At 46.4% G+C, this 26,393-nt stretch overlaps 1 protein-coding gene across 1 annotated transcript in view; it reads left to right on the forward strand.

Moving 5' to 3' along the window:
* Kif5c (kinesin family member 5C) overlaps positions 1–26,393 on the forward strand; it is a 158,915-nt gene that overhangs the window by 92,377 nt on the left and 40,145 nt on the right. The window contains exons 11-16 of the mRNA XM_028879329.1: positions 1,000–1,148; positions 11,620–11,792; positions 16,637–16,705; positions 18,720–18,926; positions 21,204–21,350; positions 24,617–24,805. Coding sequence (XP_028735162.1) covers positions 1,000–1,148; positions 11,620–11,792; positions 16,637–16,705; positions 18,720–18,926; positions 21,204–21,350; positions 24,617–24,805 — 934 coding nt within the window. The remainder of the gene's footprint in view (positions 1–999; positions 1,149–11,619; positions 11,793–16,636; positions 16,706–18,719; positions 18,927–21,203; positions 21,351–24,616; positions 24,806–26,393) is intronic.

Genomic DNA, 26,393 nt, shown 5'->3' on the forward strand with positions numbered 1-26,393 from the left:
GTTAAACCTGTCCGTTTTTCTGCAGACCTAGGTGAGCCAAATCTTTTCTTCAATCTCACCTATTACAGATGCTGATCTTTTTCTTTCCATCCCAGCTTCTCCTTCCACTAGCTGTCCAGCTGAATGTGACACCCATAGGCCATAGGCCCTAGAAGATCATGAAATATTGTGCCCACGAGACATGCTTGTCATGCCGTTTTTTTTTTTTAAAAACGTTCTGAATTTGAAAAATGCAAATATTAAACACCCCAACTTCTGGCTACTTTCAAACAATGAGATGATTTGAGAACAATCAGCTCTTTCCTCTAACGTGGTGATCCTTGCTTTTGAGAAAGGAATCAATAGGAAGTCATAGTGTTCGCTAGTCAGCCTCCCTCACTTATGTGGCCCACCTACCCCATAGCCCATGTGTTAGCATGGGCCCAAGTCCATTGGATTGAAAGGTTGATGGAATGGGAAGGGGAAAAGGGCAGGAGGGTTCTGGAGTTAGTTCCAAGGAGTGACAGTGTGGGCTGGAGAGATGGCTCAGCAGTTAAGAGTGCTTTTTGTCCTCATGAGGACCAGAGTTCAGACCTCAGTACCCACATCACAAACACCCCTAACTCCAGCTCCCAGGGACCCAGTGCCTTCTTCTGACCTCTAAGGGCACACATACACACACACACACACACATGCACACGCACACGCACACGCACACACACACACACACACACACACACATGCACACGCACACGCACACGCACGCACCTGTACATACACTCACACAGACATGCATACACAGAGAGAGACACACATGCTAAAAATAAATCTTTTTTTTTTTAAAAAAAATGAAGTAGCAGTGCTATTAACCCAGCTTTGAGGGTTGTAGGTAGATGCCACAGGAAGTCTCTGCTATCCCAGTCTAGTTTTGGATGTGAAGGGAATCTGAGGCTTGATTCTTTAAAATCAGTAAGTACTAATGGCTGTTCTCAGAACTGATTCCTTGTGTTTTAATCCCAGAGCGAAGACCATCAAGAATACAGTCTCTGTGAACTTGGAACTAACAGCAGAAGAATGGAAGAAGAAATATGAAAAGGAGAAAGAGAAGAACAAGGCCTTGAAGAGTGTCATCCAGCATCTGGAGATGGAGCTGAACAGATGGAGGAATGGTGAGAGGAATGGAGTGGAGTGGAGGCAGGGGCATGCGGGGCAGAGGCAGGGGCATGCGCGCTTTCCTTCCTGTGACTGTTGCCATCCTGGGGGCCTCTTGGAAAAGGGGATGATTGTGGAATTCAAGCATTTCCAATTCCTGTGATGATGAGTGTTTTATTATTTTGTTTTACTGATACGTTTTATTATTCCTTGGTACCATGCCATGCCTCATTTCATCCTGTGGCCCCGACACAGTGGTATGAGCAAGGTGGCCTGAATCAATCAAACTGTGTGTGTGTGTGTGTGTGTGTGTGTGTGTGTGAAGGGGTGTACCTATATTGGGAGGTGTGTGTGTGCACACACATACATAGAAGCATGTATGTGAAGGTTCATGTGTATACACATATATGTGGAGACTAGAGAACAGCCATGGGTGTTCTACCCAGGAAGACTTTGAGACAGGGTCTGGACTAGCTAACAGCCCCCATGGACCAGTCTGTCCCCACCTCCCCAGCTCTGGGATTATGAGCACTTGCAACCATGCCTCGTATTTTTATGTGTTTTTTTGAGATGGAATTCAGGTCATTGTGTTGAGCATCAAGCACTTGCTTGAGAGAGTCATTCCCCAGCCTGACCAGAATCTGTTTCCAGAGCTCTGCTTTCTGTAGGTTACTGTCCTTCCTTCTCAGGGGGTCCTGGCTTGATGTTTACAGGGCAGCATCTGAGAGTTTGTTTTGACTAATACAGATTGCTTTGACTAAATGGGAAAGTATGGTTTGCTTCAGTCTTGTAATTTATTTGGGGTTAAAAGTCACCTCAGGCAAGTACTTGCCTTTTCTGACCTGTCTCACGGTCAGGTTCTTCAGAGTAAAAGACAGCGGGCTAAAGAAACCCTGCTCTAAAATGGACTCTGGCAGGCCTGCTTCATGACTAGCTTCCCCCCTCCTCGAACAGTCTCTTTGGTTTGCTCTAGAGGAGAAAATATCTCTGAGAGCTGGCGTGCCGCGGGTAGGTAGGTTGTGGGAGAGGTGTTAGGGGTGCCTTCCAGATCCCGGGGCAGACAGATTATTTCGGTGACTTTAGCATTATGACAGAGCTCAGAAGGTAGCAGTCTGTTTGAATCTGGAAGCAAGGCAGGTTGGAGCTGTGTGTCAGAGGATGGGAATAGCTGGCAGTCATTTGTGCCTCAGATCCTTTGCTTCCCTGGAGTATGTATATTTCAGCAGCCACTGCAGCCTGTGGTGCCCTGAGGGCGGGAGCCCCGGCGTTGCTGAGCAGACCTGGACGTAGCATGCCTGTTTGCAACTGCACTTTGCCACTTCGCAGAGAGCTGGAAGCCTATTGTTGGTGACGGTATTTGCTGCTACATCTTGCTAGTCAGGATCCAGCGTCAGTGAGCTGCTTATTTAATTGAAAAGCAGTTACGTGGCCAACAAGACTCCCAGAGAGGATCAAAAATTGACCTAGTAGCCTAAATAAGAGGATTTTCCTCTTTTCAGAAGCGTTTCTAGCTACACATGTGTTTCCAAAGCTGCTGGAATAATTGAATAACTCAGCACCTGTGCTGGGTGATGATTCCACGCAGATTGGCAAGGGCCGAAAAGTGGCAAGTGTAGAAAGCGAGCTGGGAGAGGCTCTGGGAGCGTTGCTATATTTCTGGAATCCTTTTGGGTCAGTTCCCTGAGGGATGACTGGGCCATTTAGTAAAGCTCTTGGTGAAGGGTTAGCTCATGGCCTTAGAAGCATTCTGAGTTGGGCAATAACCTGGTTATTCTAATCATTTCCTATCTCTTGCCTGACTCTAGCAGTCCAGACCTTCCTCCCACATCCAGTGCTACCCGGTGGAATCTGCCCTGCCTCACTGGCCTGATTTCCTGCATACTTAGCATTTCTTTGGGGTCCTGTGTCCCATTCTTGGCCTCTGCATGTGCCATTGCTTTAATAGATCCCACTTCATCCACATTGCAAATCTTTAAAAAGTCCAATTTCCTGTGTCTTTTGGTGAGATCCTACATAAACCCTTAAGCTCCATAATTTGGGGAAAGTAAGGCATAGGTCTGGAGTTCAGGGACTCCTGAGCTGAAGAGGGGAGGTCGAGCATTACTGATCTTTTGGCCGTAGTTGAGGGCATAGGGAGAGGCGAGGCCCTATAGGTGACAGGTGGAAGAAGAGACGAAGTAGAGATGGACGGACCCCCACAGCCTGTGGCCTTGTAACCACTGGACCGCTGAGATGGGAGGTGTTCTGCAGAGAGCCTGGCTAATACTCGTATTGTAAAGGCGACGTTTTTGGAGGCACAGGTTTTTAAATGCAGAGAACATAGGATGATAGAGACTATAGGTGGGTGGAACATAGTGAGGCAGAGAAGAGAGACTGGAGTGGCCCTAGGATGAGCCAATCGAACGTGCAGAGCTGGGTCAATGATTAACTGCACATCATGTGATATGTTGGTGGATACCCCATGTACAGCAAATCAGGACCACGCTTCGTTCTCTGCTCAGGGTTGAATGGCACCTTGGTCTCTGGGAGAGCTGTAATCGTTTTTTATGTTTGTTTGTTTTTGTTTTTTGAGACAGGGTTTCTCTGTGTAACAGCCCTGGCTGTCCTGGAACTCACTTTGTAGACCAGGCTGGCCTTGACTCACAGAGATCCGCCTGCCTCTGCCTCTCGAGTGCTGGGATTAAAGGCGTGCACCACCACCACTGCCACCCAGTGAGAGCTGTAATCTTAACCAAAGTCCAGTCTCTTCCATCATTGGTGCTGCCTATACTTAAAGTGAGCACTGGTGATTGATTGCATGCAGGCCAATGAAGTGAGTGAGAAAAGTGCCGTCCCAGAGGGGAGGGGCTGGGAGCCCTTCGGTGCTGTCCTGCACCTGCCCTTGTACTTGACCCTGAGGCATGATAGCCATATAGAGAAAGAGGCTAGAAGTGACAGTGTCAGCTCTCCTAGCTCGTATCAGCATGGTAGGACATTGCCAGGTTCCTTTTGAAATGTGCCATGCGTGCACTGGGCCTAAACTTCTAGGAGCGAGCTATTTAATTTACTTCAACATTCCCTGGAATTGATATTTCCACATTGGGATCTGAACAAGTTCTAGGAGCCCTGTCAAGGTGTGCTTTCCCTGGGAACGGTATTTCTTCCCTTGGATGGTGTGCTTATAATTCAAAAGTTGCGCTGCTCTGTTCCAGCTGCGAGAGATCAAGGAAGAAGTTGGGTGTGCATGCATAGGTGCCTGTGAAGTTTTGGGCTTACCTCACTTGCTGTCATAGAGAATACAGTGGCAATACAAGGCAGGAGGCAATCAATTGTAAATCAGGTGCAGGCAGATAAATGAATAAATAAGGACACATGTCTAATCCAGTTGCTAATGACAGGTGATACAAGACATTACTCAAGAGAGAGGCATGCCCGGACTAATATCACTGAAAAGTTATAAAATACTACCCTATTACGTGCCTAGAGGCTGACCTAAGGTCTGACCCCCTCCTACCTCCACCTGGACCAATTTCCAACCTTTGAAGCTTGATTGACAGTGTACATTGAAAGTTTGTGTTCCCTCCAAAGCACATGTTGAAATCACAATTCCTGGGGTGATGGTATTAGGAGGTGGTTTCTTTGGAAGCTGTCCTAGTTAGGATTTTTAGTTATGATGAAACACCATAACTCAAAGCTGCTTAGGGAGGAAAGGATTTATTAGGTTTACACTTCCACATTGTAGTTCATTACTGAAGGAAGTCAGGGCAGGAACTCATACAAGGGCAGGAACTAATGCAGAGGCCATGGAGGGGTGCTGCTTATTAGCTTACACCCCATGACTTGCTCAGCCTGCTTTCTTATACAACCCAGGACCACCAGCCCAAAGGTGGCCCACCCTGAGTGGGCTCAGCTCTCCCACATTGATTACTCATTAAGAAAAATGCCCTATAGGCTTGTCTGAAGCCCAGTCTTATGGAGGCTTTTCTCGATTGAGGCTCTCATTTCTCAGTTGACAACAGTCTGTATCAAGTTGACATAAAACTAGCCAGCACAGGAGGTGGTTATTTCTTGGGGATTATTGCCTTTATGTGAGTCCCATGAGACTGTGCATCAAGAGAAGACTTCTGCAAACCCAGAAGAGCTCCCCACACCCCATCCAAGAACAGGGCTGCGTTGCCACTATGACCTCAGACTTCCACTTCCCAAGTTATGAGAACTGTTTCTGTCACGCAGAAGACCCCGTCTTTGTCATAGCTCCAGGTGACTCAGATGGCCACCCCTTTAGTACTGCAGGCTGTGTGGCTCTCCCCTGCATACACGGTTGGAACCACCTTGGTTCTCAAAGGAGAACCTGTGACTTGGAGCATGTATTCTGCAAGCCTAGTTCTTTTTGGCATTGCCAGTGAGGGATGCCAGCTCTATAGACATGCAGAGGGACCTAAGGAGAGGCCACACCTTCTGTTTTGTTGTTTTGTTGTTATGTTTTTTTTTTGAGACAGGATTTCTCTGTGTGGCCCAGGCTGGCCTGGAACTCAGAGATCCGCCAGCCTTTGCCTCCTGAGCGCTGGGATCAAAGGTGTGCGCCACCACTGCCTAGTCACACTTTTTTTGTTGTTGTTGATTGTTTATTTTGTTTTTTGTTTTTTTCGAGACAGGGTTTCTCTGTGTAGTTTTGGTGCCTGTCCTGGATCTCACTCTGTAGACCAGGCTGGCCTCGAACTCACAGAGATCTACCTGGCTCTGCCTCTCAAGTGCTGGGATCAAAGGAATGTGCCACTGCGGCCCGGGTTTTTTTTTTTTTTAAGGATGAGAGAGAGCCACCTCGCTGCCATGGCTTCATTCTTCAATGAACCAGCTATTGTCTTCAGGTAGCAAGTAGCAGCAGTGACAGACCCTGCCCAGCTTACACACAAAGAAAGCCTGGGAAGAGTATAAAGAATATTATATTTTCACAGACTCTGAAAAGTGTCCGAACACAAGGCTGAAGTGTGAACAACAGAAGGACAGACCCTTGCCAGGGGTTTGTTTCCCACATCATTTGGAGACTGGGAGGACCAGGACAGAAGTGGGGACAACATGCTTTAGGTGGCCTCGTCTGGGAAAGACAGGGTGTTTTGACTGTGTGAGAAAGCCTGAGCTTGGTCCCTGAGGTGAAAGGCTGTGATCCACCTCCACATGTATGCCGTGACATGCGTGTATGTGTCTGGACACACACTAAGTCAATACGCAAATGTAATTTGTAAAAGAAAAACCGAGTGGCAGCATTTGCAGCTCATACCTGCAGCTCATCGTCCTAGCTCGTCTCCCAGCCTTCTAGAGGCAGAGGCGGGAAGATCCCAAGTTAAAGGGAGCGCGGGCCAGACAGACCCTGCCTCCAAAGGAGTCGCCAAAGACCATAGGAAGCTGTTTTTGTCTAGCCTCACCTTCCTTATCGTCTTTTCTTTTTAAAATCATGGATAAGTGAATAAAAATGTAATTTCTAGGAAAGAAAAAAAAAGGAACATCAATCAATCAAACAAAACCCCCAAATTAAAATTGAAACATTTTTCATTTTTATTACAGCTTTTCTACCTTCTGTTTCCTCCCTCCAAACCCTCCTATGTACCCTCCCTGCTCTTCTCCAAATTCATGGCTGGCTTTTTCCACTAATTATTATTGCCAAACTTAAAAATTACATTTATTTATTTATTCTCTCTCTCTCTCTCTCTCTCTCTCTGTGTGTGTGTGTGTGTGTGTGTGTGTGTGTGTGTACATTTGCAGGTAAGTGTGTACATGCCACACTTCACATATCAGAGGACAACTTTCAGGGGTTAGTTCTCTTCTCCTGGGTCCCCGGGACTGACCTCGGGTGATAAGACTTGGCAGCAGGTACCTTTACCTGCTAAACCATATTGTTGGCTCCTAAACCAAAATTTTTACAGCGGTCCAGGTCAGAAACAAAGACCCGGAAGGCCAGGTGTCAGGCTAGCAGGGAAAGACCGTCTGGTGTGTCTGCCATCTCTCCTGTTGAATAACTAGGTACAAAATGAGAAGAGAGGGTTTCTATTTATGTTGTCTGTGGAAACCATGCTAGTAAATGCTTTCTTTTGTTTGGCTTTCTTGAGGCAGGATGTGTTGCCCAGGCTGGCTTTGACCTTTGATCCTCCTTCCTGCCTTAGCTTGCCGAGGGCTGGAGTTTCAGGAGTGGACCACTCTGCCTGTTGAGACTGCTCTTTCAGCATTAAGTCTGTGGGAGATGCCGGTCCACTCTTGGATTCATAGGTGTGAGCTCGCAGGAATTAGCATTTCAGTCAAGACGTCTAATTTGCTTAGGTCTTCCTTTTCCTTTGAGAGCACAGCTAAACTAATAGGAATACTGACTGCTCAGCAAACCACGTGGCCTATTCAAAAGGTCATGAATGTAAAGAAGGTGCAGGATCTGGTTAGCCTGTACATTAGAAAATTGTGCTAGACGGGATTAGGGGACGTCAGAAGCTTCTTACAGTATTTTTAGGAACAAGGGGGAAGGATGCTATTTGTATGCAAAACAGTCTCATAAAAGAATGATTTTTTTTTAAACTTCACATTTATATAATGACATCTTATAGCCAGCTGCTCTTGCCCATCTGGCAACTTAAAGATTTCCTTATAGTGTCTTCGATACAGAAATTGCTTACTTACCATTAGGTGTACCACTAGGCCTGTTTAATTGGTATTAAAACAAAACACCTCGTTTGCCAGATCGACGGTGGTTTCTGGTGGAAGCTGTGAGTGCCCTGCAAATCTCTGCCCTGGAGTGGCTGAGAAAATGCAATTACCTCTCTGTGTTTTTCAGAGGCTTCAGGGACTCAACTTAGGAAAAGAATAACTAGCTTGTTGCTATTTCATGTGTGAAATTTTAATGATTTCCTGGCACTCTAATGGCATTCCTAAAGAAAAAAAGGAACCAAATAAACCCATTTTAGAATTTTTAACTAATAGACCTAATGAGATTTGTTGTTGTTCTTGTTAGTCGGCCCTTCTCATCCATCGAAATTGATGGATTTCCATTTTTGCAGCAACGTTATTTATGCTCTCTAGGGGTTTTCATTTTATAATTAGAAGGTTCTGCAAGCCTTATAGGTATGCTCCGAGTGAATGCTCCTGTGTAAACACAAATCTTTTTAGTCCTTAAAGGTAATTACAGCTGACAATAGTAAATGCCAGGATGCCTATTTAAAGAAGGGAGGCCTTTTAGCTGAGAAAAGCAGACGTTTTCCAAGGTTATAAGCTCTTCTGTAGACAGCAGGTACAAGCCTCTGGGCTGGACTAGAAGAAATCTGTTTTCACTTGGTGGTCTTTCTCTCCAGCTGATTGCAGGGCATTATTCCTCCAGGGTTAGCTCACAGCTCTCCTCTCTCTTACAATCAGTTATTCCATAATCATCTTGTGGAGTACACTGCAGTGCAGGGAATATTCTCGATTAACACGGTGAGATTGCCATGGAGACAGATTGCCTGGTGTCAGCTCTTGCACGGTGTTGGGAATTTACAGTCCCCAGACATCTTAGGTACCAGGGTCGCTTCTGGAAGTCATTCCCCCGGTTCTTTGAAGGGCGACGGTGTTTGGAAACCCTCTGGTTCCTCTCTGGGCAGGAGCTGCGCTGCTTCTGCGTGTGGCTGCCTTGTTCCGCTCCTGCAAAAAATAATGCCTGCCTGACCTTTAGAATATGAACTGGAGAGAGCTTGCTGTTTACATGTAGCTTTGTGGGAGAGGTGTTGAGGCGTTGATCCAGGGAAATGCTCATGAGAAACCCGAAAGACTGCTGTGGGTTTCAAATACGGTTTTAATAATGATAAAAATAACCCTGAAATAGACTTGCATAACTGGTGTTTTAATTTTTAAAAGAGCACTGGCCATACAGGTACATTTTAATATACTAGAAAAATTAATTCAGAATAAGGAATAAGTAATAATAATAATTGAGCTGCCAAGCATCTGAAGTTGCCCGTGTGCCGGGGAGCAGAGGGCGGAAGTGGTGGCACTTGAGACTGTTGATACCGGCCGTGCTTGTGACATCTACCATCTTTAGAGCAGTTCTGGGATGAGTGCAGTGTTGTTTTCTCTTCTCCTTAGCAAAAGAAGAGGCTAAGCAGGCTGTGGGCCTGGGCTTAGTTAGACTTGTGAAAACATGGAGTGTGGCTTCAGGATCGTGTTGCAGCCCTGGAGATGTTTATGACAGTCTGTTGATCGTTTTCAGGGGGTCCAGAGCAGCATCGTCAGCTTGCTGGACCTCTGGGACATCACCTACCTCTGGGTGATGCTGTCATCTGTAGACAACAGAAGAAGAAAGTTTTAGGGGAATCAGATCTGTGACTTTTGGTTTGAGCAGGTCACTTGTAGGTCACAGGAGTTAATCCCTGGTCCCTGCCTGCCCAGATGAATTAAAACAAACAAAACAGAACAAAAAACCAGTGGGCAGCCATCAGTTTGCCTAGGCTCCAGATATCACTGCCTGTCCAGCCATTTGGAACCAAAGCACACAGGGAATGCATCTCTTCCAGATGTTTGTGGATCTTATCTCTTTCCCTGCAGTGAGCGAGTCTGTGGATAATATGGTCATGGTTGGCTGGTTTCTGGGTCGGTTAAGATAAGAATTTTACCTTCAGCATGTTGAAGCAGGAAGGTTAAACTCAGAGTGCACTGGATTGCTGTGTTTCTCAAATTTTACAAGCTATTCCTGAAAAATCCAAAACCTAACCATAGGCAGGACTTTGACAAATGCCAGAGTATCATTGGCAGATTCCGTCGGGGGAACAGAATTGGAAAGGAGGAAGAGGCTTTACACAGTTCTAATATATGCTGTCCCTTGCCTGAGTTGTCTGAGGTTGTATTCTCAATTATCTCTGTGGTTAGAAATGGTGCGCATCTTCATCCACCCACTCACGCACTCATCTACTTTCATCCATCCACTCATCTATCTTGCCACTCTGATAACCCCTGGACTTAACAGGCTAGTGAGAATATAGGTTCTTTCATGAAATGAAATCCATTCCACACCCTAAGATTGTTGATGAACATTTTAAACCAGGAATCGGAGCTTGGCCATACACCGATTTGGTCTAGGTTCAGCCCAAAGGCCACCATGATCTTCTAGTTTTATTTCAAGTCAGTGATTTCGGAAAAAAGCGTACATGTAGTCTATAGTCCAGTTGGAAGGGGAAGGTAGGGAGGCTTAGTTTCACAGGCAGTGAAACGTGAATTGTCCAAAGTTTGCTTCACGTTGCTGCTTTAGATGGAACTGATAGATACGTGAAATAATTGACGTTAGCTTTATCTCCACGGAAGCCTGCACACAGGCAGCAAGAGCCAGGCCATCCCAGTGTTTTGTTTATCCTGAGATAATGTGCACTGTGTTCAGGTGGATTCCTTGAGGCATGAAATATACCGTTCATGAAAGTACAGATTAAGATCTCCATTCTTCTGTCTCTGTTCCCAGTTTTGGCTCAGGGCAGGTTTCCGAGGAAATCTTTGCAGAATGGATGATGTGGACTGAGAGGCCGAGTGGGGCCTAGGCTGTCCTGATGCTCAGGGGCTGGCATTGCTGGTAAACACCGTGGTGGTGAAGCGCGTTTGGTGTAGGTTTGCTTTCCAAGAAGGCGGTCGAAGGAGTCCGGCTGTGTGGTTTCCATAGGATCTGTTCCCTGCATTCTCTCTTTGCATGATGATTTTCCTGCTGGGCCAGCCCGTGGCCAGCTTGGGATCTGTGCCTTTTCCTCCATTTGCGTTGCCAAAATGAGCAGCGCTTCCTTTGAAGGCCCAGCAGACCCCGCTCGGCAGGCTGACGAGTGGTGTGTAGATTCTAGATTGGCTATCTTTTCTTTTCTTTTTGTCCCTGGGACTACCTGACATCACAAGAAATTATTCTATTTGAACTCTCCAGCAGAGCCAATTAATTCGGGCTTCCCGAGGGGGAGTGTGGCGGTGGGAAAGAGTGATTGCACATGGCAGGTATGGTCCTCGAGTTGGAGCTGCCCTGACTTCCTCCCCCCGGCTCCAGAGAGTCTTGGATTGGCAGGACTGGGGGCCCCCCAGCATTCTAGTTAAACAGTGGCACTGTGTTCCTTGCTTTGGCTGTTTCGACTAATGACACAGTAACATAATTAATTGGTAATTAGGATGCCTCAGAGGTCTGTCTCCCTTTGAATCAGTGACTAGAGAGAATATGATTCTAGTAAGCGCTAGCATATTTCTCCACAAAAGGAGAATGTGTGCAGCAGCTCCCAGGCAGTGCCAGGGTTGGCTCAGTCACCAGCACTGTGACCCGGGGAGACGTTTGATTTCCGCCATGCATCCGTGGTCCAGCCTTGGTCCATTAGCTCCACCTTCCTTCCCAAATAGAAAGAACAGACGTTAGTTCCACACAAGGACTCTTTATTGTGTCTCCTGTGTTGTGTTGGTCACGAGGGTGACTATTTTTAGAACTCTTCCTGGAGGGTTGCATGCTTGATGTCTTTCGTCCTCAGCACCCCACTTGCTGTGTTTTCTCAGGGGAAGCTGTGCCTGAGGATGAACAGATCAGTGCCAAGGACCAGAAGACCCTGGAGCCCTGCGACAACACACCCATCCTGGACAACATCACGCCTGTTGTGGTCGGCATCTCTGCTGAGAAGGAGAAGTATGACGAGGAGATCTCCAGTCTGTACCGACAGCTAGATGATAAGGTCTGTGGTTCAGGGCAAGAGCTCTGTCTCTGTGGGCCCCAAAGACGCAGCCCAGCCCCAGTTAAAGAGATAAGTCATGTTATCTCTTAATGGCAAAGAGATAAGCGGAAGATTCGACCAGTGTTGCCACATCAGTGAGAAGAATACATAAGGGATTCCACCACCCCACCTCCTTCTTCAGGTCTGACCGTGGGAGGCATTGGGGCAGGAGGTAAAAGGTGTGCTAATGAAGCAGTCCTGGTCAAGACGTGGCCACTGTCTCAGTTGTGGTTCTGCAGGATGCTTACAAGAAATATTGCTTGTGGGGACGAGTCAGTTCCTCGGAGCTGAGAGCTCTCATTTGAAGACTGATCTCAGCATGTCGTAACATGTCTGCAAGGCTCTGCCATTCCTAGAATCCAAGGGCACTGCAGGTTTAGGTTAGTGACTGCAGGTGTTCAGGTTCCTTTGAGGGGGCCTGGGACAGATCACTGGAAAAACCTACTGCAGAATGCCTCAGTTACTCTTACATTTGTGCGTTCAGCCTTGAAGGGGCATGAGATAGGTTAGGTAGCACAGGTTTTTAGATAAACACTTCCTGAGTGATTCATATGCTTATATATGCAGGATTAATCAGATGACCGACATAAAGAGAGATACAGAAGAAGATGGAGATGATAGGCTTTTATCGTGCTTTGCCTTGGCTTTGTGGGGTTAGTGTTCTCTAACAAAAACAGCTTCTGCATGCCTATTCTACATATTAGCCAGATACTGACTGTCTTCCCCCTGGCACAAAGATGGAAGGGGCAGGCGCAGCCACCAAGGCCCCTGGAGACAACTATGGGTGCCTACCTTCCTGATTGCTGTTTTCTAGTTTGATTGCGGTGGAAGTTTGATTAGAAGAACCAGGAAGTTGGGGGTGGGGGTGGTCTAGACAGACAAGTCCTCGCTTCTAGAAATCTGTCTGGGTGGATTACTACAGGAGAGTAGGGCTATGTGAGTGTGCATGGGTGTGTTTGTCTCTTTCCTCCTATTCTGTGCCTCTCCTTTCCTTCTTGGAAAAGTCAACAGTAGCCCCAGCCTGGGACAAGGTAGGTGACCCCGAAGACTCCAGTGTGACTTTAGTTACGTGGCTTTAAGACCCTGAGCTTCGGACCTAATCACATTAAAAACGGATGGCCTTTCTACTCTGAAGCCGTTTTTCAGAGGCAGACTGTTGAATGATGTAGTTTGGCCATGCTAATTGGGGATGCTTAATCCTAGGACAAACTTTTTAGGGCTCCGGTAGTCATGTAACTGCAAAGGTTAGAATAACAAAAAAGACTCCTTGAACAGCATGTATCATTCTTCCCCAGTAAAGGTCCAGTTAGGAATCCCAGAGACACAGAAATTAAATCAGCATGTCATGTGATCCAGCATATTGCCTGTGAGATATCCTAAGCTCTTTCAGTTTTTTTCATCAAGGTTGCTGATATTGTCAGTCTGGTTTAATCTTTTCTGTGGTGGTTTGGCTCAGGTGTCATGGATGTAATACCTCTGGCCTGGATGGAATAGCTTTGTTCTGGGAACATCACCATTAATCTTACAGGGCCCTGTCTTTGGGGTAAAGCCTAGAGTCTGGTGTCACCTTTGCATGCTGAATGTGACTGGTTGCTTGAGGATGCTCCATCTTCTTGTTTGTGGTTCTGGGAGTTATATGATACCCAAAGATTAAAGAAGAGTCATCCTATCTTCCCAAAAACACGTCACACAAAATATCCATACTCATGAGAATTGGGTACTTGGCCTTTCCAGCTCTGGGTGTACTGTTCCCCTTTATTTTATGTGGGTATTATACTCAAGTCCTCAATGCAAAAGGAGATCAATAGTAAGTTAAAAGTTTATGCAAAGTATGTGATTTCTCTAAAGAACTGTTATTGTTTTAAATAGTGAAGAAAACCACATGTGATCCCTTCCTCTCCTCACAGATGCCCACATCTACAGATCCTTGGAGGGTGGGTCAGAATTGGTTCTGTGATGCTGAGAGATGTGGGAAAGAACAGAGCACAGAGGTGATGCCCTGGAGGGCATCAAAGCTCATGGTCCGCTGTTAACTGTGAGCTGCTTGGTTATGTCCCACCAACCGCCATTCTTATGTGGCCTTTCAAAGACTCCAAAGGATAGCCCCATGCTTCTGATGGTTTAGGTGTTGACATACCTGGAGAATGTCTGAGTTGGGACATAGTGTCTTCTTGGATTATTGAATGGTAGAACTGAAAGTATCTGGAATGAGGTGACATGTTAGCCTGGGTAGTTACATGTGTCTTCCTTAGCTTTTCACAGCCCATTGGTGGCAGAGCAGGAATGAGTTTTCATAGCTCTTGACCTTGAGCCCCATACCCATTTCATTTTGACCTTAGACCTTTAAGCAAGGAACTGGTCATCCTTACTGAATCGCTTTAGAACACAGTAGGAGAAAGATTACACAATTTCTCCAAAACCCTCTGTGCTGTTCCTCATGGCTCTGAGGACAGATGTACCCCAAGGTCCAGCTGCCTGGTGGAAAAGCATGCATTTTGTAGTAGACCCAGGGGAGATGTCCTGCTTGCCTGTCTGCTATTCTCATCTGTAACTCAGGGCTCACAGATGTCAATGGGAACCAAAATCTTCAGTATGTAACAGTATACTGTAACTGCTAGGTCCATCGTTAGTCTCTTCTGTGTGTTCTCTTCGCTTGATGGAGAAGCCACATCTTATGGGGTCGTCAGAGGAGTGTCAGTATAATGGGGAACTGGGTTATAGCATTGAACTATTGATGTTGGCCCTGTCTCTCCTTGGAGGCAGTGAATTTACGAGTGGTAAGTTGGTTACATACTGTACTAATTACTGTGTAACAAAAACATCTCCAGAACTAAAGGTGACCAGTGACCTTTTGACAACCGAGGTGACTGTATTATTTCATGTATAAGAAAATCCAACTACAAAATTAATTTCTGAAAAGTGCTTTGAAATCTGTTATCTCAGTGTAAGCGTGCTTAAACATGTCCTAAGAGATACACTTGGCATGCAGAAAGTACAGCGCACCCTTTTCAGAAAGACTTAGGAAATTAAAATGAAATCAGAACAGACAACACTAAATCCTTAGGAAGGTACTTCCATAAAGGGCAAATCTACTTCGGGAAAGGGCTCGAATGCCGATTTGCTCTCTGATGGAATCTTGTTTTCATTCTTCCCGGATGGGGCTGGGCCTTTTTCCCCCCATCACATCTCAGCTTATCACCTGTCAGGGAGGAAGGCTGCATCTTCAGGCTTTGCCAAGAGTGCAGTGTGAGAATGCATGGTACCTCACCCATCCCTTTTTATTTCTGTCACTTGGGGGGGGGCATTATTATTATTATTATTATTTTGCCTTGGGGGAGAGATGAGATAGCGGCTCCTGAGGCTGAACTTCCTGGGTCTTTTATGTTAAGCTGTTTACTCTTCTTGTGCTGAGGAACAAAAACACAAAATTGATCCTCGTAACTGACATGTTAAGCATGTGACGGTGAAGAAAAACCTGTCCTAGAAAATAGTGAGTGAGCCGCGGGAGCTCCCATTCTTGGCAGTCTTGCTGCGCTGTCAATCTCTCATTCTTCTGCCAGAACTCTGAGTTGGGAGGAAAATCATCAATATTTTATACAACCATGGAAGGAACATTGGTGTGTAACGTTCAGTGCCAATGGGCTTTCAGAGCAGAGCGGTGGAATCAAGTGTGTAGGGAAAGACCAAGACACGGGATAAGGATGTTCAGAGCCTATGCCGTGGACTCGAGGGTGCTGGTGCTCCTTGGAGGGCACTGGCTACGACATCCGCTAACCACATGCCAGCTGGCCTAGAGGCCACCAAACGTGCTGTGGGTGAAGAGTGGTTCTGTGACCAGGGCCTGTCACCCGTCCCTCTCACCTCGCCTCGGAAACCGATCTAGAGTGCAAGAGAGGGGGTTTTAGTGGGGAAGCAGAGCCTGGCACAGGCAGTGGAGTACACTGACCCGGATCTGACTGCTCGGGGTGCATCCTGAGACAGGTCAGCAAGCAGCACTTTTTCTGGTATAAACGAAGGATAGGGGGGCCTGAAGCCCCACTGTCGCTTTTCACAGACGGAACTTAAAATTTCATTTGAAATCATGAAAACAGAGCCGTAAAGGCCCCGCTCTTCCACAGTGGTGAGGCGTCAAACCTGCCTTAGAGATGGCCTGCTGCTGGGGAGGCCTGCAGTGCATTCTTGCTATCTCAGCAGCGACACCTAGTGGCAGTGAAGAGAGCTGCTGTCTTTCCCACTTCAGTAGCAACTTGGAAAGAGGCATTCCAGTGTGCACACCCAGCTGGTTGCACGGTTTGTTTGCTTGTTTTGTCTTTACATTGACAAGACTCTTGATTGCCAATCAAGAGGGCTGTCGATTGATACCAAAGAGAAAACTCCACATAAGCACTAGTTTTGCTACGCTAAGTAAATGGAAATGGCGTGGAAATAGTGGTCCGTCCTTTTTTGTCACTTGGCATCATTCCTGGTCACAGATTTGCTTGACAGTCCATTTCTGTTGACATTGTTAACATCTTTGTTTGGGGAAGGATGTATTTGGAGTCCCTTTCAGTTCCCAAGTACCAGACCTCTGATTTCTGGATGGACAGGATTTGGGTTCGCTTTGTAGATATTACATTTTCCAGAAAGAAAGCTGCATGAGAAATACACCAATCAATAAGCTCCTGGAATTGTCTCCAGCTCTACCCACCCCTCCAATCTAATGAGTGAACTTAGGACTGGCCTCTTGGTGTCTGATTCTGGAAGGGAAACCAGGGTATCAAAACTGACATCACTAACCCCCAGTTAAACATGATGCTTCATTTCAGGATGATGAAATTAACCAGCAGAGCCAGCTGGCTGAAAAACTAAAGCAACAGATGTTGGATCAGGATGAGGTAAAGAATGAAATCAATTCTTTTTTTTTGCAAATTTTTGTTGTTAATGTGAGTCCTAGAAATACAATTTGCAAATAATGTTTTAAAAACCTCCAAGCATGTGGAGATCTCCTACCAGTGTCCACTAAAGGTTGATTGTAGCTGTGCACAGAAAACAAATGTGTGGCTTGTAGTCCTCTGAGGCCTAGGGAGTTGCTCTGTGCTACACTTAGCCCTGGGAGGGCAGACATCTCTCTCCTGGTAGTCAGAGGGTGGTTCGTGCTCAGCCCCGGCAGAGGAGCACACCGCTATTTTAGGACACTTCACCTCTGCATAGGAGCGGCCTCATCAAGAGGACGGTTTCACTATGACGTGTTCATACATGAATCTAATGCACTCTGATCATATTCACCCCCTCTTCTCCCCTCCTGACTCACCTTCCTCTCCTGCTTTTCTTCTACTTCCTTTTCCAAGATAACCCTCTAGAATCCATGTAGGACAGGAAGTATGTGATATTTGTCTTCCTGAGTCTGCCTAATTTTCTTAATGTGATGATGTCTCAGCTCTTTTCTTGCAAATGAAATAATCTCCTATTTATTACTAAATAAAATTTCATTATGTGTATGTATCTATCAATCATCTGTCATCTATCTACCCACCTTTCGATTTGTCCATCCACCTACCCATCCATCCATCCATCCATCCATCCACCCATCCATCCATCCATCTATGTTTTGGCATAGACCATGTTCTCCCGCTGTCCTACAGGGGAAACCAAACCAAATGTAGACCATGAGAGGGAAAGTGACCTGGGACCTCAGTGCTGTGCGCCTATGCGTTTGGTCCACTGAAGAGGAGGAGGCCAGCTGTTTTCAACCTCCCCCTGCCGGCATTCAGTTCTGCAGTAAATGTCTTTATCGCACTGTCTTGCCGTGGGTTTTACATACATGAACCCAAGCAAAGCACATCCAGCTAATCTATGAAGCACAGATAATTGGAAATTCTCTTGCTGAGATTGCCTAAGTACTTTTCTCTCTTGTGTTTTAAGATCTTTTGGCTTCCTTGCTAAAGGGCAGTGGACTGGCTCTTATGACGAGGTGATGGCAGGTGGCAGGAACTGACGCCCCAGTCTCTGTTACCCACACCCAGAAATCACCGTCCCTGTGACCATCTCCTTCCTCTTTGGTTCCCGTCATCTTTACAGTGTAGTGGTTGTGATTGTGTAGGGAGACAATCTGTGCCTTTGGGGTCCCAGAACCATATTTAACAGGTTTCTGTCTTACCTATGGTGGAAGGCACTTGCTTATGTTTGCTGTTCTCTGCATTTCCAAGAGAGCGACAGCTGCCTTCGATCAATTCCTTTTGTTACAGTTCAAACCTGAACTTTTTTTCCCCTGCAAAGCAGGAAATAAAATGTTCATTTTAGGGAAATCAGAAAATAACAATGGGAACAAAGTCAAAGAAACCATCTACAAGCCCAGGAGCTCATTTTACCACATGCTGGTGTTTGGGGTATAGTCTTCCATACATCTCTGAAACACATTAAGGAAATGTGACTTCATTTTTAAATACTTCTTGGTGATTTTGAAATCAGCTTCTGTACAGAATGAATTGATCATGGCACTGTTTTCAAAAGCTCTGCCAGTGTCAGCATAGTCATTAGGAATGGTTCTTCCATCTTTGTTAACCGCATAAAAGCTTTCTACACCATGGCGTGTGCATGTGTGTGCGTGCGTGCGCGCGTGCGTGCGTGCGTGCGTGCGTGCGTGTGTGTGTGTGTGTGTGTGTGTGTGTGTATAGTTCAGTCTTTGACTTAAGCATAAAATTCTCAAGCTAAAAAAGAAAAAAGAGAAAAGAGTTTTGGAATAACGTTTGAAAACGTACTTAGCATCTGGAACCTACAGTGAGAGTTCCTGACAACCTGGGCGCTCCCAACCTGTTCCCTCGTATCTCGTTCTGAAGTTGCTCTGTGTGGGTAGAGCACAGGTCGTTGACATCTAATTAGTGGAGTCACCATTCCCTCTCATTTCCCCAGCTTCTGGCTTCCACGAGAAGGGACTATGAGAAGATACAAGAGGAGCTGACGCGCCTCCAGATTGAAAACGAGGCAGCCAAAGATGAGGTGAAAGAAGTCCTCCAGGCCCTGGAGGAACTGGCTGTCAATTACGACCAGAAGTCACAGGAAGTGGAGGACAAGACCAGGGCCAACGAGCAGCTGACGGATGAGCTGGCCCAGAAAACGGTTGGAGCAATAGTGTTAAAGGGGCGGGACTTCCTTGTTGACGGGGTTATATAGGAAGGCAGTTGGCCGAATGCTTGCTTGCTGTAAGAATCAGATTGCTCCCCGAGGCCTCTCCAACAGTCCTTTCACCACAGACTGCCTGTCACAGCCATTTTACATCCAGGAAACTTATAACATCAGCAAGAATGCTTTCGGGAAATAGTTGAATGGAGTTTCCAGACCCAGATAAGGCTCAGTGAAAAATTTGACTTTATCACTCTTTGACCTCAGGCAAGATGTTTAAACATCTTGAATATTAATTGCTTTATCTATCAAAGTGGCAATAATATGCTCCTTGAGTGGCATGAGTATTCGTGGCCGTTTATGTAAAGCACTGAGCAAGGACATGTGCGTGTGATATAGTAATGATGAACAGTGAATAATACCAAGGCATTGTTAGGAAAGAGCACATGCGTTATGCATTCCATTGTTTACATCCTAGTGACTGAGATTGCTCCCCCCACCCCAGCTCCTTGGTCTAGCTTCGGGAGGCCAGAGGTGAGCTGGTCCTGTTAATGCGCGTGCAGCCAGTGCATTGCTGTGTTTCCAGTTCTTCCCAGAGAGGCAGATGCTGTGGCTTTTACTTGGTGAACCAGTGGCGGCCAGCGGGACCAGTGAGCATTTGGTGAGGTGGCTGTGCCATGCTTTTTGTTGCCTGGAGATGGGTGGTAACGTTGAGTGGCCGTAGCCTGCTGCTCTTGGTGCCTCGGCCTAATGGCCTGGTGTCCTGGACTGTGCCAGACTGCCTTGTGGAGGCATCAGTTCTGGGTATACAGAGCAGGTGGTGAGGAACAAGCTGGTGGTAGAGTAGACAGGAAGTCCTGTTTGCTCTCCACTTCCTACTGCATGGTAGGCCTTCCTCGTGGCTTCCTGGAGAAAGGACTGCTGTGCTTGTGGTGTTGAAAATAAGGTGAAGCGAACAGTGGGCACTGGCGGCCTGAGTCTCTGCAGACTCACTTAGGGAGGACGCCTGAACCGCTTCTGCTCTGTGCCTCCCTGGGTTTGTACAGCTTGTGTTTTGTGCTTCCCCAAGCAAGGCAAGGTTTTCCACACTGTGCTTCTAATTTTGTGTCAAAACAACTATTATCAGACTGCTTTTGTATTTTTTTAAATACATTGCAGTGACTAGCTGCGGTGGGAGAGTTGTACAAATGCCTCTTTGAATTAACTTGCAAGGCTTCGGGAGGACAAAACTTGCTCCAGTCTTGGCCGGGTTAGTGCCAGGGTGCTGGAAGAGGGGTATTCTGTTGCTCTGAGTTAAGAACACATTACTTCTCATGGTAACCAACCTGGAGTGGAGAAAAGGTTGATTTGCTGGAGTTTGGTGAGAAAATAGAATTTTTGCTGCTTGTTAAGGAACTGTACTATGGAAGTTGAGTAATTCTGAAAAATTACAGTGTTTAATTTGCCTTCCCTGAGGATTAGAAGATGTTTTAAGTTGTTTTCTAGGCTTATTAATGTTTGTCTGGGCTGTTGATTCCAGACCCGTTAGTTAGGGTATTTGGAAGTGACCCAGGCAGCAGAGTTTTGTTTGAGCATGGAACTGGGCACCTTGAACTAGAACAAGGGGAATGAATCGACACTTGGTGAGTTAAAAGATGTGATTAAATACTGCAAACACAAGGACATCATTTTGCACCGTTGTGTGCATGTGGAGGCCAGAGGTCAGCCTGGGGCGTCATTCCTGGCTGCTGTCAGTCTTGTTTCCTGAGACAGTCTCCTGGAACTTACCGAGTATGCTGGACTGGCTGCCCAGTGAGCCACAGGACTCCTTCCCGGCACTGAGATAACAAGTGTGCTCCACCAGACCCAGATTTTTGTTACATAGTCTCAGGCCCCAAGTACCTTATTGACTAAGCCATCAGTCCAATCCTTTATTTATTTAAAAATCCTTATTACCTTTTACGTATGGGTGGAGGCCTGAGGTCGGTTTGCTGGCATCAGTTCATGCCTTTACCTGCTGCACCATCTTCTAGGCCCTGGATTCATTTTTAATAACTCACTTTGCTGACGTGGATATTGTCAACATATCTGGTCTTACAAGGTAACATCTCTGTATTACGTCCCTCTGTCAGGGAACTGAGTGCCGAGCATCAGTTGGCCTTCCGAGTTCTCGTGCCCTGAGATCAGAGGAATTGCCAAAGAGTTGGGTCTGGCATGGGCCCTGGAGCTCTGCAGGCTGCAGGTAGGAAATTCACGCGCCTCCTTGGTAACTTGTGCTTGGGTTTGTTTTTCCAGACCACTCTGACAACCACACAGAGAGAGCTGAGTCAGCTCCAGGAGCTTAGCAACCACCAGAGGAAGAGAGCCACGGAGATCCTGAACCTGCTGCTGAAGGATCTGGGGGAGATAGGGGGAATCATCGGCACCAACGATGTCAAGACGGTGAGCCGGGCTTCCGTCCTCTGTTCCTATTCCGACTGCGCTGTGATCAGGACTTTGTGGCAACCCAAGCCTCAGGGCTGTGCCTGTGGCATGCTGGGAAATTCTTGAAGGCAGGAAGCAAAAAGCTGGTGCATGAAGGTTGTGGGGTGGAGGAGAGGTACCATTTATTTGCCCTTCAGATCTGGAGTGTCTTCTAGCCTTGGTTGGTCTTACGTGACTTGGTTTCTTCCTCAGCCTAACTGGCAGTGTCCCCATACCGGGGGCTCAGCTGGGGGAAGTTTCGGGCCAGGCCTCAGTTGCCTCCTACTTAAGAACCCAATGCAGGGAGAGTTCCCCAGCCAAGCAGCATGAATTACGACAGCTTCTAGCTGCAAGTCATAGGCAGCTAACTGCGGCTTTAGGAGTAAACCACACTTAATTATCGGCAACAGGAGAAGCCGGGAGCCTTGTTATTCAGTGTGACCTGTATCACCTGGGGCTAATTAGCTGTACAGACTGGAGGCCTACCTCAGACACACTGAAGCAGAAACCACCTTTTAACAAGATTCCCCAGGGGGCTCGTGGCTTATTAAAGTCAGAGAAACAAATTTTGTTTCGGTGAAGTGGCTTCAATAAGACAGAGGACCCAGCCTTTCTGTTTTCTTTCTGGCTGTCCTCGGCCTGTTTCACTTTCATATCGTTTACGTGTTTGCCTCGTGTAGCAAGATCACTGCTTTGGCACCGATAATCACATCTTTACTCGACTACATCCCGGGCAGTGTGGGCTGCAACACTGACTACTTTTATCCAGGAGGGAACTATATGCCGGAAAGTCCCAGGAGATGTAGCTGGCTGGATGTAGGTCCTATGGACCATCCCACAGGAGAATAAGATTGCCATGAATGGCCTTCTACCCTGGAGTTATGCACACTGGTGCTCCTGAGGGCAAGGACGTGAGAGAGGTGGGGAAATAGAGGGTGGTCTAAAGTTGTCTCAAAGCTGGGAAGAGAAGGAAAAGAGAGAAAAAGAATGTTATCAGCCAAGAACGACAATGATTGGTCACAATATAGGTTGTCATTAACCAAAAAATAGGTTAGAGAATTACAAAAATAGCTTTTTGGGGGTAAACATTAGATGAAGTCAGCTTCACACTTTTGAGGTGTACTGTTGTGTTTTGAGGATGGTGGTGACCCCCAAAGCCTGCCCCTCACTCTGACTGCTAGTGTTCCACAGTTTTGATGAGCATAGCTTTCCAGTGACAAAGGACCTCGGATGGAATAGTTCTTGTGTTTGTTGATGACACTCGGTTAAGGAATGGTGGTCTTTAACGTGCTGCCCACGAGTCCTGAAAACAGAACCTCCTGAATGCCAGCACGTTACCTTTACTGAGTGACCCCTCAGTGTGTTGGCAATGGTTAAACACTGGGAAGCCCTGCAAACGTCCCCTCTGGGGAACAGAAAGCCACTGGAAGGGGCCGCAGGTCTAGGCTGAACATCTGAGACTTTGTACCTTGATGGTCGCTGAGTGTTTCATGAGTCCCCGTGAGTGAGCACAGCCATAGCGCAGCATGGGCAGGCCTGCCAGGTCCGTCCCGGCCTGGTGGCTCTGTGCCTGAGGGGTACGTTTTTTGAGCCACATGTGGGTGTTGAGCAAGGCAGTTCTGACACTGGGCTGATTAAAAGCTGCACAGGACCAGGTGGAGCCGGTTTATGGGAAGTTGCTGCTGACAGCAGTAAGGGGAGGTCTTTTTATGCTGAAGTTCTAACATGGAGCTGATGAAAACTCGAATGAAATCGAAGTGTGTCTGCGCTTTGCCATGAAAGGTCCTTCCTGCCAGAAGTCGGGTATTTTAAAATACTCACTGGGTGTTTGGAGATTACTTTTGGATTCCAGACATTGGATGCCCTGGTTAGCTTCATTGATGACTCTCACTTATAGACGGTGAAATTCTTAGAGGGCCTCGTTCCGTGATGGCCCAGTGATAAAGGCTGAAGTGTTTCCCACTCAGTGTGTCCATGCTGTTGTATTAGGAGAGGGCTGGAATGAGGAGCAGTGGATGTTTGGAGGCAAATCCCAGGCAGTCGCAAACCCAACTTAAGCCTAGCAAGAGCCTCTGTGAAGGGGCGTCACAGCTGATTAGCTGTTAGCATAGAATTATGTTGGAGTCACTGTTAAGTATTTTTTTAATTCTAATAAGTTAAAATCACAGTGCAGACCTGCAGAACTATGTACTTTATATTTGCTACCAATCTTCAAGGCTCATACTCAATACCGTTTATATCTTAGCTCTCAGATGTATACATGGAAAAAAAATGACCAGGTAATGACAGCAGTAATGACATGAGGAGGTGGGAGGGGGCACTGAGAGGACACTGGAGTTTGAGTCCTTGCCTTCAGCAGAAGCTGGCATTCTTGGGCTGGAGTCTGCTGGGACAAAAGTCTTCCCAAGGTGCGAGGCTGCCATCTGGTGGCCAAATATAGTACACATAAAGCTACTTTCTCCATGGCTTGGCTTGTGTGCCATGCATCTCAGTCTATCCCAAATACCTTATTTCTGTTTTTTTTGTTTGTTTGTTGTTTGTTTGTTTGTTGTTGTTGCTTCCAGTGGAGCTCTGAAACTTAGAAACCAGAGATAAATCATTCAGGAATTCCATTAGAATCATTGCTTCTCAATAGATTTAGGTTTGTTCTTAGATATCTTAATAAGTAGGTGTGAAAAGTCAAAGAAAAAGAGATCGGTAGCAGCAGGTAGCCAAGCAGGGAAACCGTCACCACGATGAGAAGCTGGAATGAACGGTGCATTCTCAGGCGTTAGAGGTTTTGTTTGAAGTCTATGGAAAAAAGTCGTTATAGTTCAGCCATTGTACATAGAGACATAGGGCTACCTCATCACTGTGGAGGGTGTGGAGAATTGAAATTCCGGGCCGAGCTTCTCTGCAGTGGGATTAAAGGCCCTTATAGGGACACTGTTGCAGTTATGCAGAGTAAGGCTTCTGAGAAATTTTCTCCTTTAAGAAATTCTTCACTAGTTTTTCTTCTTGTGTCATCTTGTCTATCTTCAAATCAATGATAATGAAACGCACAGATAACTGAGGAGTATGTTGGATGGTAGTTTCTGATGGGAACTTTCTCATGCAGTCTCTGAGGACTTGACATTGACTTGGTAGAGTTTATTTTCAGTTTTCCCTACGATTAGACTTTTTGCCAAAAGGCTAGGGGCGTCTCAAGGACCTATGGTCAGGTTTCAAGGGATCCTCAGATTGCTGATGTTTCCTTCTGTGCTCAGCTGGCAGATGTGAATGGAGTCATTGAAGAGGAGTTCACCATGGCGCGCCTGTACATTAGCAAGATGAAGTCGGAGGTCAAGTCCCTTGTGAACCGGAGCAAGCAACTGGAGAGCGCCCAGATGGACTCCAACAGGAAGATGAATGCCAGCGAACGGGAGCTGGCAGCTTGCCAGCTGTTGATCTCCCAGGTGGGCTGTCCATCCCTCCCTGTTCACACTCCTCTGTTGAGATCTGTTCCCTCCATGCTCTGCTTGGGACTGGTGGTGTGGACTAGGGAGAGTCAAGACACTAGGTCGGTGAGAGCATGGCTCAGGCGATTCCACCCACACCTTTTTGTCTTTTTGAGATAAAAACATCACTTGGTAGCTCAGATTGGCCTTGAACTCATGATCCTCCTCTCTCAGACCCATCCCTCATCCCCCTGCTGAATATGGGTGATCGGTGTGTATTACCAAGCCTGGTCTCCAGGGTTATCCTTAAGGCTAGATATTGTTGTGTCAATTACCAAATCCCTCAAGATTCTTCTGTTTTCTCTCGGTTAAAGTGACATTTCTACATCTGTAACTCCCTAGCACAGGGAAAGGTTGTGTGAATAGAAACTGCTGTTGATGGCAGTGACGGGAACTGTTTCATTGTTTATCATATGCACACATGGCACTAAAAATTTTGTGTGCATTTTCTCGATTGATTTTTATAAAATTCTGTAGGCAGACTTTAATCCTTGTTTTTTTTTTCTTCAAATAAAGATGTGATTGTGATTAAGTATATTGTCCAAATACATAGTGGTGGAGCTGGACATAAACCAAGCTTGTGTCTTGGTTCCTGTAGCTCAGGGAGCGTTTCATTGGCCAGTTAGCAAGCCTGCTTTTTTTCCCATTGGAGTGGTGTTTTCATCTCAGGAAGGTAGTTCAGAGGACCGTGGAGCAGTTCTGGGCTACACGGATGTGTAAGCACACTGTTTGGGTTTGAGATTTCTGAGATGGTGCCAGTGTGTGCTGCTCACTGCCATGTGACAGAGTCATTTGAGGAAGCAGGTACCAGTGTGGCCTAGAATGTCTCTCAGTACCAATAGGCAGACAAAAGAACATCCTATTCTGACATGGCTTAAACGTATGCAGTAATAGAAGCAGCTTCAACCTAACTGTCTAAAATGGGTTCTGTGGTTGTTTTTTTATTAAGTAAAACAGTATTTAAAGGGTTATTCAGTGCTGATATGTGATGGAAAGTTGATAGGCACAGTGAAATATAATTTAGTAACACCTTTGGAAAGCACTTTGGAAATACAAGAACCTGAAAAAAATGTAAGTATCCTGAGTGTGTGTGTGTGTGTGTGTGTGTGTGTGTGTGTGTGTGTGTGTGTACATACATGTGGAGGCCAAAGGTATCCTGAGTGTGTGCGTGCGCTCACGTAATACACACATGTGGAGGCCAAAGGCTGACTTTGGGTACCTTCCTCCATTTTTTCCTTCTCTGTTTTTTGAGACAGGATATCTTAGTGACATTAAGCCTGGTGCTTGTATTTTGGCTCGACGTCTGGCCACCAGTCCCCTGGGACCCACCTGTCTTTGCCCATCCTTAGAACTGGGGTGGTAGGCAATTGCCGCCACTCCCAGCTTTTCTGTGACTTCTGGGCATCCAGATGTAGGTCCTCGTTCTTGTACAGAAGACACTTCTTCCCTCTGTCCCATCTCCCTAACCCAGAAGTGTCCTTTGGTCCAGTAATTTTATGTATTCTATTTTTTTTAATTGGTAATGGAGATGAAATTTTTAAATTTC

The sequence above is a fragment of the Peromyscus leucopus genome, chromosome 4, assembly GCF_004664715.2.
Source record: "Peromyscus leucopus breed LL Stock chromosome 4, UCI_PerLeu_2.1, whole genome shotgun sequence".
Taxonomy (NCBI): Eukaryota; Metazoa; Chordata; class Mammalia; order Rodentia; family Cricetidae; genus Peromyscus; species Peromyscus leucopus.